The 19,974-nt window shown below is 45.9% G+C and overlaps 1 protein-coding gene across 1 annotated transcript; it reads left to right on the top strand.

The window, feature by feature from the left end:
• PRDX3 (peroxiredoxin 3) lies at positions 9,364-18,484 on the top strand. The gene is made up of 7 exons (XM_005698533.3): positions 9,364-9,445; positions 10,899-11,034; positions 12,669-12,810; positions 13,820-13,955; positions 14,795-14,898; positions 17,158-17,323; positions 17,635-18,484. The coding sequence occupies exons 1-7, from the start codon at positions 9,410-9,412 to the stop codon at positions 17,686-17,688; spliced, it is 774 nt and encodes a 257-aa protein (XP_005698590.2). The 5' UTR covers positions 9,364-9,409; the 3' UTR covers positions 17,689-18,484.

Consider the following 19,974-nt stretch of genomic DNA (forward strand, 5'->3'; position numbering starts at 1 on the left):
TACCTAGGATCGATACGTATGTGCTCAGTCACTCAGTCGTGTCCAATTCTCTGCGACCCCATGGACTGCAGCCCTCCAGGCTCCTCTGTCCATGGGATTCTCCAGGCAAGGATACTGATGTGGGTTGCCATACCCTCCTCCAGAGGATCTTCCCAACCCAGGGATCAAACCCTGGGTCTCCCTCATTACAGCCGGATTCTTTACCATCTGAGTCACCAGGGAAGCCCAAGAATACTACAGTGGGTAGCCTATCCCTTCTCCAAGGGAACTTCCCAACCCAGGAATCAAACTGGGGTCTCCTGCATTGCAGATGTATTCTTTATCAGCTGAGCTACCAGGGAAGCCCCAGGATCAATATGGACAAGATGTAAAGATGCTTTTGGGAATCCCAAGAAGTCCTGGGAATGGGGGCTGGTAAAAGGCTGGACCACTTTTCTGGCTGTTGGACTTTGAGATGCTAATTTTAACGACATTTTTAGTAGCCCAACATGCCAGAGAAGAACCTAACAGTCACACAAGGTATCACCATCACCATTTGTTCCTTCCTTCCTTTGACGTTTACGGGGTGACTGTTAAGTAGGAAGCATAGTTAGGTACCATGGGATGAGTAAGACCACAGAGATGGGTAAGACACGTAGGTTCTACCTCTTAACAGCTTTTAGTGTTTTGGGACAACCAGTCACATGTAAGCAACTGGAGTGGAAGATAGATCAACAGGAGACGTACAGAGGGCAGAAAGAAGCCTGCTTTAAACTGCCTGGATTCAGTGTCAGCAAAATCGCCTAGAAACCACTTGCAGTCATTGGGGAAGGAGTGTAAACTGGCACAACCCCTCTGGAAGGCAATTTGGCAATACATAACAAAAATCACTAAAGCACACGCAGCCCTTAGTCATAGCAGCTACAATTCCAGAAATATACCCTAAAGAAATAGGTAAGAATGTGTGCAAAAGTTTGGCTACAAAGATGTGTCAATATCATATTGATTATAAAGAAAATTTTGGAACAACCCAAATCTTCAATAATATCAGGTTGGTGAAGTAAATTATGGAACAACATTCCAGTGGTATTCCTGTCAAAAATATTTAACCTGAATTGAATGGTGAGGGAATATCAGACAAGCAAGTGGAGGAACATTCCACAAAAGAGCCAGCTGGTGTCCCTTAAAACTGTGAAGGTCAAAGGAAGATAAAGAAAGACTGAAGGAGACTAAAAGACAACTAAATGCGATGTGTAATTTTTGGATTGGATCACTGGGGACAGTTGATGACATTTGAATATGGCAGTGGATTTGATAATAGTGATCAGTGTTAACACTCCTGATTTTGATCGTTGTATTGAACATTATGATTATTATATACGAATGTACTTGTTTTTAGAAAATACGCCCTCAAGTATTGACGGAGTTTTAAAAAGTGAATTAGCTTAGTTATGCAAACTGCAAACCAGGAGAGCCATCAGAGATCATTCAGAAATGAAACATGACTCAAATAACAGTTCAAGGCAAAAGAGCAAGATCTGTGATTAAACACAGAGGACTGATCACCAAGAGAATCATGTTGATGATAATTTTCAAAGGCATTTAGGGGAAGGAGATATCAGCTGGGGTAGGGGAATGGGTAGTCAGCAATGGCTGCACATTGTGAGTTTTTAGCTAGGTCTTCAACCAGGTTCATCTACATTTGCTAGGGGTCTGCCATGTGCCAGGCATAGTGCTTCAGGCTGGGCATGTAACAGTGAGCAAGATGGGTATGGACCTTTCCCTGGTGGAGCTTTTACCTTCGGAAGAAACCCAGCAAATAATTAGTAAACAAAGTAATTGTAATTTCCAATCAAAGTAAACAAGGGCCATTAGGAAAGTCCTTTTGGTGAAGATGACAGCCAAGCCATGTCCTAAATGAGGAGGAGGGACTTCCCTGGCAGGCCAGTAGTTAAGAATCTGTGCTTCCTATGCAGGGGGCATGGGTTGGATCCCAGGTCGGGGAACTAACATCCCACATGCTGTATAGTGTGGCCCAAATTTTTTTTAAAAGGAGGAGGAGGTAGCCACACATGTTGCTTGTTGTTCAGTCACTAAGCTGTGTCTGACTCTTTGCGACTCCAAGGACTGCAGCATGCCAGGCTTCCCTGTCCTTCATCTCTCGGAGTCCACCCAAACCCATGTCGATCGAGTGGGTGATGCCATCCAACCATCTCACCCTCTGTCATCCCCTTGTCCTCCCGCCTTCCATCTTTCCCATCATCAGGATCTTTTCTAATGAGTCAGCTCTTCACATCAGGTGGCCAAAGTATTAAAGCTTCAGCTTCAACATCAGTCCTTCCAATAAATATTCAGGACTGATTCCTTTAGGATGGACTGGTTTGATCTCCTTGCAGACCAAGGGACTCTCAACAGTCTTCTCCAGCACCACAGTAAGAAAGCATCAATTGTTGGTGTTCAGCCGTCTTTATGATTCAACTCTCACATCCATACATGACTACCGGAAAAACCATAGTTTGACTCTACAGGCCTTTGTCAGCAAAGTGAGATCTCTGCTTTTTAATATGCTGTATAGGTTTGTCATAGTTCTCCTTCCAAGGAACAAGCGTCTTTTAATTTCATGGCTGCAGAGTTTATTTTCTTGGGCTCCAAAATCACTGCAGATGGTGATTGCAGCCAGACATGAGTGGAGAGAATTCCAGTCAAAGAGCACAGCAGGTGCCAAGGTGTGGACTGGGTGTTTGGGAAGCAGGAATAAACCAGTATGGCTGGAGCAGGAATGGGGTGGATGGGCCCAAAATGAGTGGTCTGGAAGAGGCAGGGGCACAGACTGTGTAGGACCCTGTATGAGTTGGGGTTTTACCCTAATAAAAAACAGGAAGCCATTGAAGAGTTTTATGTAGGAGATGAAATGACCTGGTTGGTGTTTGCTGCTGAGGATGCATCGGAGGGAGGCAGTGAAAGCAGAGGGACAGGTTAGGAAGCTTCTGGACCCATCATGGGAGGCAGGGAGGAAAGGAGGCAGATGGGGTGATGGGATGGGCCTCATGTGTGGACTTTTGCAACATCTCTGCATAAAGTTCGTTGCAGAGAGGCTGACAGAACTGAGAAAGATGGCATTTATCCTCTACCTTTCTCTCTTTCTTAAATTGTATTATTCTAGAATTATACCATATTATCATTTATTTATGTATTTTCGGCTGCACTGTGTCTTCACTGCTGCTCATGGGCTGCTTCCAGTTGCAGCTCTTTGGCTGCCTGCTGCAGCGGGTTCCCTGGTTTCCAAGCATGGGTTCTAGAGTGTGGGCTCATAGCTGGAGCGCGCTGGCTTCGTTGCCCCGAGGCCTGTGGAATCTCCCCGGAGCAGGGATCGAACCTGTGTCCCCCTGCATTGGCAGGCAGATTCTTAACCCCTGGATCACCAGAGAAGTTCTGTCCTCCACTTTTCAACTTGGTCACCAACACCAGCTCTCCCAGGATGGAATGAATTATGACTAAATATTTATGCCTAAATCCTGCAGTCAGCCTGTGGATAGCACTTTGTATTACAGTTTTTGTAGAAGCCTGTTTAAGCTTGGGTTCTCCTAGACGTTGAGCCTAGGATTCAATGCAAGGAGCTTGTTTGGGAGGTACCAGAAGTGCAGGTGAGGCACGGGGAGATCAGACAGGAAAGCAGCTGGTAAAAATGTGTTAAGTAACCTCCATAGGTAACTGCAACTTAATCCCTCTGGAAACTCCAGGAAACATACCTCAGGTTATCTGCCCAGGAGCAGGGGAGCTGTGGTATTTTGATACCAGCTCTTTCCATCTGGCCACTGCAAAAGCTGCCGTGGTGGTGGTGGTTTAGCCGCTCAGTTGTGTCCGACTCTTGCAACCCCATGGACTGTAGCCTGCTAGGCTCCTCTGTCCATGGGATTTCCCAAACAAGAACAGGGTTAATTCTCTTAAATTTGTCTTTCCGCAGGGGTGGGTGGTCCAGCTCTCCCAGTTCTGAAAGCCCTCAACACAGAGATGCAGCTAAGGGCAGTTAGGAATCTCTGGGGTCCAAAGAAGTAGCAGGGTCTGAGGGACACAGAGACTTGTGATACAGCTGCATGGACTTTGTGTTGTGCTTTCTTTCCCTTTTAAAACAGACCTCAGGACTTCCCTGGGGGTCCAGTGGTAAGAGCTCATCTTCCAATCAATGGGGTTTGGTTTCAGTCCCTAATCAGGGAGCTAACATCCCCCAGGCCTCCAGACCGAAAAAACAAAAGGTAAGACAGAAAACCAAAATGTAAGACAGAAGCAATATTGTAACAAATTCAATAAAGATTTTTAAATGGTCCACATCAAAAAAAACAACAACCTCACATCATGGAAGTGACCTAAGCCTTTTTGACCACCAAGAGGCCCTAAGAAGCTATGAAAATTCCAGGGGCAAAATGATGATGGCCTGGACTGAGGTGGACAGTGGACAAAGAAGACATCCATCCTTTGGGTGCTGGTTGGCTGCGGTGGTGGCGAGGAGGTAGTGAGGAATAGGTTTGAGGAGAGAAAGCAAGTGTTTGGTCTTGTGTTTGTTGAGTTTGGGCTGAGTAAGAGATATCCGAGATGAGATGTTGGCAGGCTGGCTGGGAGACACCACTCTAAAAAGGGGGTAGGTGGCCTAGAGTTAGGAGGAGGATTTTTAGGGCAGTGGACTATTCTGTGTGATACTATAATGATGGATATACATCAGCACACATTTGTCCAGACCCATAGGATGTACAACAGCAGGGTGAACCCTAATGTAAACTCAGGGTGATCACGACATTATCGGTGTAGGTTCATGGATTGTAGCAAATACACCAACTTGGCGGATGGTCGAGGAGGCTGTGCAGGCAAGGAGCCAGAGAGTACATGGGAAGTCTCTGGGCTTTCATTCAATTTTGCTCTGAAACTGCTCTAAAAAATACAGTCTATTGAGAACCTCCCTAGTGGTCCAGTGGTTAAGACCCCATGTTCCCATGCAGGGGGCATCAGTTGGATCCCATGTGCCCTGCAGTGCATTCAAAAAAAATTTAAATATATATATATATACACACACACACACATATATATATGTATAGTCTATTGAAAAAGGAGGCAGGGGTGGGAATAGATGCATACACGCATGCTGAGACGTGTCTGACTCTTTGCAACTCCAAGAACTGTTGCCCGCCAGGCTCCTCTGTCCATGAAACTTTCTAGGCAAGAATACTGGAGTGGGCTGCTGCTTCCTACGCCAGGGGATCTTCCTGACCCAGGGATTGAAAAAAAAACCCTGTGTTTCTTGAGTCTCCTGCACTGGCAGGTGGATTCTATACTACTCCTCCAGGGAACAGTTGGGGGATAGGCAATAAAGATAGCAAAGGAAAGACTCAGGAAAGGCTCAGAAGGAAGGCGAGGTGTGCTGGGGGCAGGACGGGAAGTCTCAGACTCAGGAAGGTGAAATAATCTGCGGGGTTCTGAACGGAGGACAGGTTGACTTCATCTGCTACTTGCTGCCGTGGAGCAGCCTGAGGTCAGGCAGTGGGAATTCAGGGATGAGGTTGTCCGGAGAGGCCTTTGCCAGGATACACGGCTCAGCATTGAGGGTGCATCTTCCTCAGAACCCAGGAGACAGCTGAATCTTGGGCCCTCATCAATAGGAAAAAAGGGGAAAGACGAATGCTTTTAGCCATGGAAAGAGGAAGAACTCGGTAAAACCCAGAGTAATGTCTGCCATCTCTAATTGTAGCCCCGGTTACCAGAATATTAACTTGTGGTTCCAGGGAGGTATTTTCCTAATCATCATAAAAAAGTAGCGTTTATCTTTTCATTTGTCTTTCCCTCGTCTAGGTCCAAAAATTCTTCCCCCAAACTCAAAAAGGAGAATTTCAGTTATTTTCTATTCCTTTGGTAATGAAGACAAGTTCAGTTTGTCTTTTTCCTTTAGGGGAACAATCTATGTCCTTGTTGTGACAGCTAGAGAAAACTGAATAAAGAGATTTTTTTTTCCCCCCAGAATGAATGTGGAAAGAACGTTTTGGCCACTATGTCAGCCACTGCTTATTCATTAGTTTGATGAACTTTTTCTGAGCATTTATGAGCCAGGTACTAGCCTAAGCACGGTGGCCACAGAGCTGAGTAAGATACGAGCTCTACTCTCACGAAGTTCACAGTATGGTTAAGATCTAGACAAGACTGTGTATGTGTGTGTATTTTCAGTTGCTCAGTTGTGTCCGACCCTTTGGGGCCCCATGGACTGTAGCCCACCCAGCTCCTCTGTCCATGGGATTTCTCATGCAAGAATATTGGAGTGGGTTGCTACTTCCTACTCCAGGGGATCTTCCTGACCCAGGGATTGAACCTGCGTCTCCTGTGTCTCCTGCACTGTGGGTAAATTCTTTACCTGCTGAGCCATCAGGGAAGCCCCAGACAAGACTATCGGGAATCCCAGCATGATGTATCAAGAGTGAGAATGAGAAATGAGAATGAGAAAAGCTTTCTAGGTACCTTCGAGGTTTCTCTAACAACCCATGGGGGAGGTAGTCAGAGAAGGGTTGGCAGAACAGTACTCAAATATCAATTCCAACTAAGGTTATCTTTTCTTGTAATGAACAAATGGAGGACTCTGCTTATCCTCCCAGAGGATGTATTTGGCTCTAGCCAGAGATTAGCTGAAGGACACTCACTTTGCAATTTCTGAACAGCGTATTGAAAGGCTCTAGCGTGAAATTCCGTCTGGGCCTCTGGGCTGGAGATTCTAAGGTACTTCATTCTTTTCAGGATGAGGGAGATAAGCTTTAGACAAAGATCAGCAGACCAATGTGTCCAGTGAGGAGTTCTCCATTCTCATTGTTCCCCAGTCAATGAATCCTTGTGTGACTTGAGGCAAGTTGCTGAACCACAGGCAACTGCTTCAGCTTTCTATTTGGAAAAGAAGTGATAAGCAGTGAAAAGTCTCCAGAAGCCAAAAGACCTAGGAATTGAGCATCTATGTGGACCCTGTAGGGGTTCCCAGGTGGCACTCGTGGTAAAGAACCCTCCTGCCAATGCAGGAGACATGAGAGTGGGGTTTGATCCCTGGGTCAGAAGATCCCCTGGAGGAGGGCATGGCAGCCCACTCCAGTATTCTTGTCTGGAGAATCCCATGGACAGAGGAGTCTGGCAGGCTACAGTCCATAGAGTTGCAAAGAGTCGGACACAACTGAAGTGACTTAGCACGCACGCACGTTGGACCTGTAAGCAGATAGGGTAGGGGTTCCCTGGAGAAAGAGAACCAGGCATGACTTTCTTGATGTAAGAAAAGCCATTTTTGGCCTAAGCTATTTTTGTGATCTAAGGCTGGCCACTGTGCTGTCCTTGAACAGGTCTTAGTAATTTATGATCTAAAGGGAACAAAAGAATGCAGAAGCAAATGACTTTATCAGGCAATAGAAGTAACTATAGCAAGGATACTTCAGTTATAAACACTTTCAGGTCTGTTTCAATGATAAAGATTGGCCTGAAGTGTTCAACCACCAGATCACTGGAACCTGAGCGATGAATGATATTGACCTTTTCTGACCCTCGTAACTTCAATCAACTAAAGCCTGGATTCCATCTACCACCCAAGCCCCTTCATGCATATCCACATACCCTTAGCTTGAAACTTCCCTAATTTTGCTATTTAAGGAGACAATGCTTTGGAAAATATCTCCTTACTTAGGACTTCCCCAGTGGTCCAGTGGCTAAGACTCTGCACTCCCAATGCAGGGGAACCAGGTTCGATCCCTGGTCAGGGAACTAGATAGATCCCACATGCTGTAACTAAGAGTTTGAATGTCTCAATGAATATGGAAGATACTGTGTGCCACAAGTAAGACATGGCACAGACAAAGAAATATTAAAAAAAAAATCTTACTTGTTGCAAGTAATAAATCCTTCCCTTTCCTGATCTTTGCCTAGGTTGTGTCATTTGGTTCCACACCCACCAACCCAGTTTGGAAAATACCACTTGGGATCTACATTTTATCACACTTACTTGATTTTTATCTTGTTTGATGAACATGCTTCAAAGTACCATGCTCACCACTGAGCACTTGGCTTTACTAATCAGCAGAAAATATATGTTAAATTTGTCTTAATTCTCCCAATTTTGGCAAGAGAAGCCAAAATGGAAGCCCACACATCATCCCAAAGATTTTTCAGGACAACAAAACCTTGATGTGTCTGACCCACTTGGCTTATTGGTGGTGGTGGTTTAGTTGCTAAGACGTGTCTGACTCTTGCAATCCCATGGTCTGCAGCCTGCCAGACTCCTCTGTCGATGGGATTCTCCAGACAAGAAGACTGGAGTAGGTTGCCATTTCCTTCTTCAGCTTGGCTTACTAACAGAAAAACTGCATTAATGATTTTTTAGAGGACATTTATTATTTATTTGACTGCACCAAGTCTTAGTTGCAGCACGCAAACTCTTAGCTGAGTCAAGTAGGCTCTAGTTCCCTGACCCCAGATGGAACCCCCAGCCCCTGCACTGGGAGCACCAAGTCTCAGCCGCTGAGAAGTCCCTGGAATTGCACTCATGATTAATTACATTCAAAAGCAGAGACATTAGTTTGCCAACAAAGGTCCGTCTAGTCAAGGCTATGGTTTTTCCAGTAGTCATGTATGGATGTGAGAGTTGGACTGTGAAGAAGGCTGAGCGCCAAAGAATTGATGCTTTTGAACTGTGGTGTTAGAGAAGACTCTTGAGAGTTCCTTGGACTTCAAGGAGATCCAACCAGTCCATCCTAAAGGAGATCAGTCCTGGGTGTTCATTGGAAGTACTGATGCTAAAGCTGAAACTCCAGTACTTTGGCCACCTCATGCCAAGAGTTGACTCATTGGAAAAGACTCTGATGCTGGGAGGGATTGGGGGCAGAAGGAGAAGGGGACGACAGAGGATGAGATGGCTGGATGGCATCACCGACTCAATGGACGTTGAGTTTGAGTGAACTCCGGGAGTTCAGTCAAACTCATGTCCACTGAGTAGATGATCCCATCTACAACCATCTCATCCTCTGTCGTCCCCTTCTCCTCCTGTCTTCAATCTTTGCCAGCATCGGGGTCTTTTCAAATGAGTCAGTTCTTAAATCAGTAGCAAATATGGAAATATCTATCTTCCCGCCCTGGATTGGATCTTTTCAGCCTGGGGCGACAAACAGAGGCAAAGTATCGCTTTCCCAAGCATGAAGCTACTTAGGAGTTTTAACAGGACTTAATCCTCTGGGTGGGATCGAGGGACCCCACAACCGAGAAGTGTATCAGGCAGAGGGCCCCTAAACCGGCCAGAAGGTCGTAGCTCTTCCACGCCCGGTCTCAGGCACGGGCCTGCTCCGGCCCGCCGAGGCCACGCCCTGGCCACGCCCCCGAATGCCCCGCCTCCTCTACGTCTCTGTCTTCCCCGCGGGTCCCCTGCACACCGAAGATGGCGGCCGCGGCGGGAAGGTTGCTCCGGGCTTCGGTGAGTGGCTGCCTGCGGGGCACAGGCGCGGAGACCCTGCGGTGGCTTCGAGAACGTGCTTCCCAAGTGGGGTGCCACTTCCCTTGGCCTGGGAGCCTTTCACCCTGCTTGGAGGATGTCAGAGGGTAATGGACCAGGGGCCGCCTCCTCTAAGGCAGGCTCCCCGCGCCTGCGCAGAGCCGCCCTTCGCCCACCCCCGCCCCCACCCCGGCCTTGCGTTTCAGTTTCCAAATCCCGCTTCTCTCCCAGTGGTGGGACCCCAGCCCACTCTCTGCCTAAGCACCTGGCTCTGGATGCAGGCGAGCTGTCAGCTGGTCCCGGTTCTATAAATGACTCTATGACCTTGGGCCATTGCCTTCTTTTCCAAACCTCAGATAACTTCCTTACCTTAGCATGTAGACTGCCTACCCCAAGGGTTTCCGTGAGCATCCCCTTAAATGCTGGATGGACACCAACATGCCAAAGTAATCAAAGTCCTTGAGTGCCAAAGGCTCTTGGCTGCTCGCCGTCCCCTTTCTCGTGGTGGGGTTCCACCCAGGCTCTTTGTTCTCGAGTCATGCTGGACCCTGAAATTGAGCAAACGTTTCACTTGACCCCTGTCAGACACCCAGAGGCTGAACTTTGCTATTTGTTTCTCTGTGGGCCAGAACGGCCTTGTCTTTTCCAAGGGAAAACCTTGATATGGTAGAACATGCCCAGCGTAGCTGCTGGTAAAGAGCTTAATACACAGAGCCTGGCCAATCTCCTGGTCTGAGTGCTCGGGGTTCCTTTTAAAAGCATGGAATTTTCATATTCTTGTAATTTCCCTCTGCCTTTCAGTCTTCTGTTTCCCGTTAATAAATATGTGTCGAGTTGGCCAAAAAGTTCATTCAGGTTAAACTCAAATGAACTTTCTGGCCAACCCGGTAATTATATATGTATATGGTATATACATATACAGTCAACCACTGGATCTCCAGGGAATTCCCTATATTTTTTTTTTAATAAAAATTACATTTTGAAGTGTGCATCATGATATAAGTAATGAAATAAGTACTGTAGTCAAACTAATTAACATCTCTTCACATGGTTAGCCTTTGTGTGTATGATGAGTGCATCTGTCTACTCTGTTAGAATAATAATACTCTCTTATTTCCAACTTCAATACAGTATTATTAAGTATAGTCAACCTGCTTGTACATTAGATCTCTAGACTTACTCATCCTCCGTAACTGCAACGTTGTACCCTTGACCAGCATCTCCCTGTCTTCCCAGTCTCCTTTACAGTCTTGAAGGATAAGAAAGCAGAAGGGAGTTTTAAGAACGTGTAGACTCAATCCATGCTTTTGCAATTTGGAGTTTTTGTTCATAGGAATAAGGCCAGCAGAGGCCACTACTGGCCTGATGCCCTTTCAGCAGGGTTTCAGCCGCCATTCTGGGAATACGTTCTGATATAAAGTGTTTTTCTTTTTAGCTCGTCCGACATGTGAGTGCCATTCCTTGGGGCATTTCTGCCTCTGCAGCCCTTAGGCCTGCTGCTTCTCGAAGAATGTGCTTGACAAATGCATTGTGGTCTGGTTCTGATCAAGCAAAATTCTCCTTTAGCACCAGTAAGTGTTGTTATGCTTTGGTTTGAATCAGATAATGGAACCATTTATCACCTCTGAACAGGAGCTCTGAACTATGGCCATATATTAGACTCATGGGGGGAGTTTTTACTGTCGTACCACTTTCTTAGTCCCACTCCAAACAAATTAAGTCAGTCTCTGGGGTGGGACCAGAACATCGTATGTTTTGTGCAGCCAAGGGTTGCGACTCACTGAGGCAGACTGTCACATTTCCTTGTTGACTCCAGAGGTTTTAATTCCCTGGGTCGAGGAACATGAAAGGAGGGTGGGGACAGTCAGAGGTCTCTGGGCCTGCTGTGTGTGAAAGGTGTGAGCTGACTGGGGACGACCGTGCAGCCACTCCGGAGGCTTTAGGATTCAGACCTGCATGGCCACGTTAGGCCAATCTCTTGGACTCCTCCATGATCTGAGTGGCACACAGCTGTTTCCTGAGATTTATACTCCATTCTAAAGTATGAGATTTGCTCGGCACAGCCTCAGATAATGAGTGGCATTTGAAGAGGCCTCCTTTAGGTTTGTCCCACCTTTTAAAAAGACTATTTAACTTGTATTGGTTGCAGGGGGTGGGGGTGGGGGGTGTACTTTGGCAAAACCTTTGTTTGTTGGTGAAGTGTTCTAAAAAGATTTATAGTTTTCTCGGAGCTTTAAGGAATTTCTGGTATCAGCTTGATGACACGAGTTTAACTTTCCTTGTCACTTGTCCCAAACCCCAGCTCCCAGTAGCTCCTCCTGTCTCTGAAGCCAGGCATCTTGACACCTGGCCTCCTTTGTCCTGCCTTCCCAGCCTGAAGCCTGGCCTCTGCAGTCCTGACACAGCTCTTGCATCCTTTCCTTTCTTTCTGTCCCCCCTGCCGTACCTTGCCCGCCTCACCGCTCAATAGATAGGTGCAGTCACCTCCTAACATCAGGCTCTCCCTGCTCCTCTCACTCTCCCCTGCCCGACTAATCTTGCTAAGAACAGCCAACGCATCACCCAGCTCCTGCACAGAAGCCTCCAGTGATTCCTTTATCTCTCCTTTTAAGAACAGACTCATCCGTCTGATACACAAGGGCCCTCTCAGCGTGGCCTTCCACCATCCTTGCTCTGTCCCCCATGCGTCTTCCTTCCACGCACACCTGTTCTCTACATCAAGCAAACTGCTATAGCCCATTCCCCACACCTGCCCTGCTCCTTCCTTTGTGCCATCCGCCCTGGTCTTGGCAAAAATCCAGACCGTGCTTAGAACCCACCTTCAGGCTCATTGGTCCTTAATTCTATGTTCATCCATCCCTACACTCTCCTGTCTTCTTTTATCTATTTATTTGCCTTTTGGCCGCACCTTACGGCACGTGGGATCTTAGTTTCCCGACTAGGGAGCACACTGGTGTCCCCTGAAGCAGGAACTGAGTCTTAACCGCTGGACTCCCAGGAAATTCCCTCCTGTCTCTTTAGTTTCCATAGCACTTTGAATTAGTGTACAGTCTAGACCTATGGAAAGAGAAACAGTTTTGTAAGATGTACAATTAAACTGAACCTTTTAATTATACTACTGATTACTGGGAGAGGTTTGAGTAAAATTGGATAGGTAGTTGGTTTAACGAATGAACTATATGCATGTTTTTGGGGTATTTTTCAGGTTCCTCATACCGTGCCCCCGCCGTCACCCAGCACGCACCCTATTTTAAGGGTACAGCTGTCGTCAGCGGAGAGTTCAAAGAAATTAGCCTTGATGACTTTAAGGGGAAATATTTGGTGCTCTTCTTCTATCCTTTGGATTTGTAAGTGTATTTTCTGTGATGCTGTAACATCATTCTGCGCGCAAGCGAAGATTGCTGCCTCCCCACTGACACTGCCTATCTTCACTCTTGTCAAGGGGAGGGTTATTGCTGACTCTGTCACTGATGGTCTTGTTGATACAGCTTGCATCTGTAGTTAATTCACAAGAGATAAGTATAGGGGGTGGAGTGGCATTCCTTCTAATGGGTTTTAATATGGCTTTTTTTTTTTTAAGATGTAGGTATGTATGTATTGGCTGTAGTGGGACTTAGTTGCTGCACGTGGGCTTTCTTTAGTTGTGGTGAGCGGGGGCTTCTCTCTTGCAGTGCTTGGGCTTCTCAAGGGAGTGGTTTCTCTTGCGGCGGCGCAAGAGCTCTAGGGCGCCTGGGCTTCAGTAGTTGCAGAATGTAGGCTGAGTAGTTGCGGCTCCTGGGTTTTGGAGCGCAGGCTCAATAGTTGCAGTATACGGGCTTGGCTGCCCTGTGGCATGTGGGATCTGGGATCAGGGATCGAACCTATGTCCCTTGTACTGCAAGGAGATTCTTACCCACTGGACCACCAGAGAAGCCTTGTGGCTCTTGTTTAATGGCTCTGCAGCCCGGGAGCTGCATTACTAAACCCACGTGCCCTCCAGCCCACGTTCAACTCTGGAGTGGTGGTTCCTGTAAGCCTGTCAGGGAGACCATTTCCACTGGTCTCGGGGAAATGAGAAAAGTAAGGATAATAAAATGAATTTTCTCATGAAGCTACTTATTTAAATAAAAATGTGTCTTTATTCTTGGAGTATGTCTCTGCCACCCTTATATTTTGATATGATTCTTAAAATAGTTGGTTAATTTTTTTTTTTAAACTGGAGTATCATTGTGACCAGGAGTCCAGTGAGGACGATTAACCCTTTTGCCTTTTTCTCCTTTAAGAAAAATAGAACTACTCTTTAGACAACTGTTGTTCAGATTTTAAAAGTCTTCTAAAAAAAATTCTCTGATGAGAATTCCTGCCCTTTTTCCCTAGCACCTTTGTGTGTCCTACAGAAATTATTGCTTTCAGTGACAAAGCCAATGAATTTCATGATGTGAACTGTGAAGTTGTTGCAGTGTCGGTGGACTCCCACTTCAGCCACTTGGCCTGGATAAACACGCCGAGGAAGGTACACGCATACCCACACCGCCTCTGCACTTGTGAGCTTAAAAACTGCTGGATCCCATGAAAGACCAACCTAGAAGTTGTTAAAGCATGGCTAGTCTGAAATGGACTGTCAGTCCTAACCTACTGGCAGATTCTGTTAAGCTCTATCCATGTCTCCTGTAACACTGCATGTATTTACTCCTCGCTACACTTGTGTTTTCCAACCAGTAACAGAGAACAAACTCAGCAGGACAGGGGAAACAGCTGGATTCCATTGTCTCCCCTCTTCACCTGGACCCTGTAGATCCCTGGACCCTGTAGATCCTGGTACCCTGTAGGCAGGTGGGACAGTAGTTAAGTTCTCTGATTTTACTCTTACGTATGATCAGTATTCTTGCCTCAAAACTTGCTTGGGAGAATCAGTTTCTAGCTATGATGTTGGACTATCAAATATCAAATTAGTCAAAGTATTCTTTTTTTTTTATTATTATTCCATCTTTATGTTTCAGAAATGAATCTTCAACCAAAAGGATACTTTAAGAATTAGAAAAGTCTGTAGTATTCGGTGGGTTTAAATCCTGCCTCTGCCCCTTTCTAGCTGGGACCTGGAGCAAGTTGCTCAACCTGTGTGTGCCTCAGTTTCATCATCTGTAAAATGGTGATGATGATAGTAGCTACTCTGGGTTGCCGGAGGAGGAGATGAGGCAGCAGAGCATCTTCTCCTCTTAGAAGCGGCACTCGGCCCGCTGTGGGTGCTCAGTTCCTGCTGTCTGGCTGGTGTTGGTCAGTCGTCCTGTTACCTGGCTGAGGAGGCTGTGGGAGCCACAGTGTAACCACCAGCCTTATTTGTATTTTTATCAGAATGGTGGTTTGGGCCATATGAACATCGCACTCTTGTCAGATTTGACCAAACAGATTGCCCGAGACTATGGTGTGCTGTTAGAAGGTCCCGGCCTTGCACTACGGTAAGATCCGTTTCGTATGAATTTAAAATTGTTTTTTGTGTTTAGCATTATCATACTTCATAGGGAATTTACAGAAGCCTGGGTAGGGAATTTTTAGAACCCCAGACCCTTAATTTGTCTTTTATTGTAATAAGCATCAGTGGATGCCTCCTTTGAGGGTTGGCAGTCTTTCAGAAATGACTATGATATGTGTGCCCCCTGCGTCTCCCTGGGCCTGTTTCTGAAGAAGGATATCATACCCTTTTAAAAAATATATATTTGTTTATTTTATTTGGCTGCACCAGGTCTTAGTGGCAGCACATGGGATCTAGTTCCTTGACCAGGGATTGAACCAGGGCCCCCTGCATTGGGGAATGCAGAGTCTTAGCCCCTGGACCACCACGGAAGTCTCCAGTACCACATCTTATGGTCACACTGCTTTACTCTTCCTGACCACGTGGGAGCCACTCCTCGCAGTGAAGCCATCAGACTGCTTAGAGATCGGGGGGCGGGGGGCAGAGGGAGCCGGCAAGGGTAGGAGTCAGTTTCCTGGTATGGTTGGTATCTTGTACGAGCGCTGGAACTGGACCAGAGTTTGAATTTAAGCTCAGCTGCTCAATAGCTGTGTATGACTTTGAGCAAGATATTTAACCCTTTGAGTCCCTTTCTCCCCATAGTTAAAATGAGAATGTACCTCCTGGGTTGGTTGTGAGGATTGAGTAAGGTGAGGCAGCTACAGAGTTTGCGCCACAGGTCCTTGTAGCTATTGTGAGCCCCGTCCCAGACCTTCCGCCTTCCTGGGTGGGACGAGAACCTAGGCATTGTGATGGCTGCTGATGAAGGAGGGACAGGACAGAACTTGACCACCAGGACACAAGCGAGGATCCTACTTTGAAGGGCCTCACAGTTTTGTTGGGGGCTGGCTTGACCCTGCCCACCCTTGTACCTGATCTTCCGCCTGCTGGGGGTACACTGGAATTTTGGCTGTGGAACCACCTGGGAACTTGGGCCTTTTGACTCCAAGGAGATTACTGCCTTCCTTTAATAAATGGAAGCCTAGCTCTGACAGCGTTGGCAAGGGAAGAGTCCCGGTGTTTTCCTCCCAGAATCCCCTGTAGCGTCTCACAAACTTTGTAGTTACCTCCCTACTGGTTTTACTGTTAGGACTGACAAAGGGAGAGGGGTCGAGTCTGGCTTGTAAGATAAGCCCTTCTTTCTGGAGACTGTGCTGTGGGCCCATCTCCAGCCCAGCTCTCCGTTTCTGCATCTACGCAGTGGACTCCAGCTTGGCTGCACCCAGAAGGAACACGCGCCAGGGCCCCTTAGCCTCAGAGCCTAGACCCCCTAAGTCCAGGCCCAGGGAGGGAGAACCTTTTTATCTTCTGACTTTTTTCTAACTTGCCTTTTTCCTGAGTGATCAATGTTGGGGATGCCACACCCTTTTAAAGATGGACTGTTAGAAACCTCTTGAGTGTTATGACCTCTGCATAAGTCAGAGTATCACCCTCACCTGTATAGAAGATAAGCACAGACCCGAGGGCGGTGGGTTACCTCATTACATTGCTGCTAAGTGACGGTGATGGGCTTGGACAATCTGTGGATCAAAATAAGAACTGTAAGTGATTGAAACACATCAAATATATTTAAATCCAAGGTTCGAAGAATTCCAGGAATCCAGTTGATTATTTTGAAAACTTAATAATGGAAGAGTACTAAGCACTCATTCTGTCTTTCCTATATAAACTGTACCTCAGGGTAGCCAAAAATAAACAAAAGTGATGGCATTGTTTTCCTTTAGATTTCTGCTTTGCCTAGACTTAAGGCCAGTAAATTTTCCCATGGGATTTTCTCCCCGATACTCAATTCACTCATATGTATTTATAGAATACAGATAAAATACGTCTCTGTCCCTTCTCAATCGCCTATGGTTTCTTGCCAAGATTTGATACAGCTGCCCAAAGAATGCTTACTGCATCACTAATGAGAAGTCTTTGCTCTGTGTAGTTCAGTGACCTTCAGATACTGTGAGACATCCCGGTCAAATCTGTGAATGTGAACACACTGCCTGTTTTCCGTGGTGGCCTAGTCCAGTCGTATCTTTGTCAAAGCATCTGTCATCAGTAAGAGATGATAAGCTTTCTGTACAAGGAAAACCTGGTTTTTAAGCACATGATAGAGTTTAATAAATGCTCTATCAAGGAGAATTAAAGGCAGAGTAGAAGTAGAGTCTTTCTAGCTCTGGTGATGTTGATATTCTGATGAGGATGACTCTTTATGCAGCGGTCTCTTCATAATTGACCCCAATGGAGTCATCAAGCATCTGAGCGTTAATGATCTCCCAGTGGGCCGAAGCGTGGAAGAGACCCTCCGCTTGGTGAAGGCGTTCCAGTTTGTTGAAACCCATGGAGAAGTCTGCCCGGCCAACTGGACACCCGAGTCTCCTACAGTAGGTTTCTTTCCCAAAAGCAATGGGAGCCCAGCCAAGAGGGTCCCAGGTCCTCACTGCCTCAAGGGCTGCTGGCCTGGAATATCCACGTTGGAGCAAGGGTGGAGGTGGTGTGCAAATGCGTGAAGCTGCTGCAGGTGGGGGTGGGACCAGGCCCCAGGAATGCTGTTCATGTCAGTTTCATCCATGTATTTTAAAGGAAACAGACCAATCTTTTAAAAGTTAAAGAACTGTAGGTTAAAAATTGGGGTCCTTCTGCTCCCTTTTGAGATCATGAAGTCACTTACAGTGAAATGTTTTTGTATTTTCAGATCAAGCCCCATCCAACTGCTTCCAGAGAATATTTTGAGAAGGTAAATCAGTAGACCGTCCCGTGCACACCTGCAGCTTCCCACACCAGAAAAGAACCACAGTGGGAACTCACTTGTAGCTTTTCAAAGATTAGTATTTATAGCAGGCAAAAAAAACCAAACCCAATGATGCTTATATTCATAAATAGTATTACTCTAAATGTTTTGTTTTTGTAATGTTGGCCAAGGCTTTTAAAATGTTTTCAGTTACTTATGTCATGAGTCCAAGGCAAGGTGTGGATGGATGGCTAGTTTCTACAGAGTGTGTATGTAGTTCAGCTGTTTCTTGAATCATGTCTTCAATGGGAAAAGGAAACAGATTTCTTTCCTCAGCCTTACTTGAACCTTTGTGTATACCAGAGTAGTATGACAGGTATTGAAAACTTCTGATCAAGGGTCCTGAAATTTTCCTCTTGAATTTCTTTGTATTAAACTGAATTTTCTTTAAAGAACATAGTTTTAAGTTGTTAGTATCAGTGGTCTAATTTAACACTCGGCAATGAATGTATGGTTGAAGGAAATGTGAATCATGTTTTTTTAAAAAAAACACAGTGGCAAAGTGACTTAACTGATCATGCATGTTCCCCATTCCTGAGATTTATAGTTTATATAGTTATTTTGCTTACTTTGTTAGCTGACTTAGTGTCTGCATACATTTCTAATATTGATTGGGTATAATTAGAAAGGATATTTATTGAATCCAGGGATTGCAGTATGAATTTGAATCATTCATGAATTTGAATTATTGTAATTATTTTCTTGAAGTGTTTCATGTAAAAAATATAATAAAAAATAAACGTATTTTAAAATACTTGGATTTTTAACACCATTAATTCTTGCTTCAGCTTACTTATATTGCGGGGCTCTCTAGTTTTCCTTCTCTGATTATATCAACAGACATTTATTGAGCATTTAATTCACTGGCTATAAAGATGAATAAGATGCTGGCTCCACATCCAAGGAACTGGACAAAAGAAATATGGAAGCATTTATTCATTTCAATGGTTTCCCTAGTGGCTCAGATGGTAAAGAATCTGCCTATAATGTGGGAGACGTAGGTTCAGTCCCTGGGTTGGAAAGATCCCGTGGAGAAGGGAATGACTACCCACTCCGGTATTCTTGCCTGGAGAACTCCATGGGCGGAGGAGCCTGGCAGGCTACAGTCAAATCCTGGAGTGCCTACTATATGCTAGGTACTATTTTGGAGGCAGAATGAACAAAAAAGACATAACTCTTCCTTTTTGCACTTACATTGTAGAGGGAATAAACAATAACATTACATAAAATGTCTGGAAGGACAATAAAGTGGAACAAGGGACTAGAGCAGAGACGTGCAGGTATTTTAATAGGGTTTCAAGGAATCAATCTCTCCAGGTCTGTTTTCTCATGCAAAATGAGGACTGTAATTGTACCTGCCTTAGGGTTTTGGTGTCAAATAAGATAAAACATGTAGGAAGTGAGGAGTTGCAGGGATAAAAAGGTTCTAGGCAAAGCGAATGACAGGTGCAAGGGCCCTGAGGCAAGAGTGGACTTGGGGTGGGTGAAGAAGGACCATGTGACCGGACCTGTGAAGGAGGAGAATGGTATTGGGGAGCCCAGAGGGCTTTATGGGCAAGCTAAGGACTTTGGATTCTGAGATGGGAAATGGCAGAAATGTTTTGAGAAGAATTACATCATCTTGTTCTTAGAGGATCACTCTGGCTCCTTTGTTAAAACTAGACCCCATAACAGTGCAGAGAGGAAAGCAGGTCAGCTGGGCTGGATTTGTGACACACTTGGAGTAGAGCCAGCAGGATAATACAGATGTGCTAAATACTTCGGTGCGATAGATGCATTCCGGGGAACTCTGAGGAGGGGGACCCCTTACCTGGCTATGGGCATCAAGAAAGTCTTCCTGGAGGAGGAGATGAAGTCTTGGAGATACGAAAAAGTGACCTGTGGGAGCGGAGAGGCCACATGGGCCTGAAGAAAACCATGAACTACTCTCATATTCCAGGAGGGGAAGTCAAAGGGAGGGCAAAGGCCAACTGGCTGCAAGTGGCCCAGACTGAGCACGTCCTATGGACCCAGCACTGCTAGGGCTTTCACATGTCTTCTCTCATTGGACCGACAACAAAAACACAACAGATACAATTATTGTCATCATTTTACAGATGAGAAAGTAGACTTGAAGATACTGACTTGACCAGGGTCACACAACCAAGTATTCCATGGCACCAGGTCCCTAACCTAGGACTCCTGAGGAGCCCCCTGAACACCCTCAACATCCAGCCTTCCACAAACACACATAACCCTCACACA

Source organism: Capra hircus, chromosome 26 (assembly GCF_001704415.2).
Source record: "Capra hircus breed San Clemente chromosome 26, ASM170441v1, whole genome shotgun sequence".
NCBI lineage: Eukaryota > Metazoa > Chordata > Mammalia > Artiodactyla > Bovidae > Capra > Capra hircus.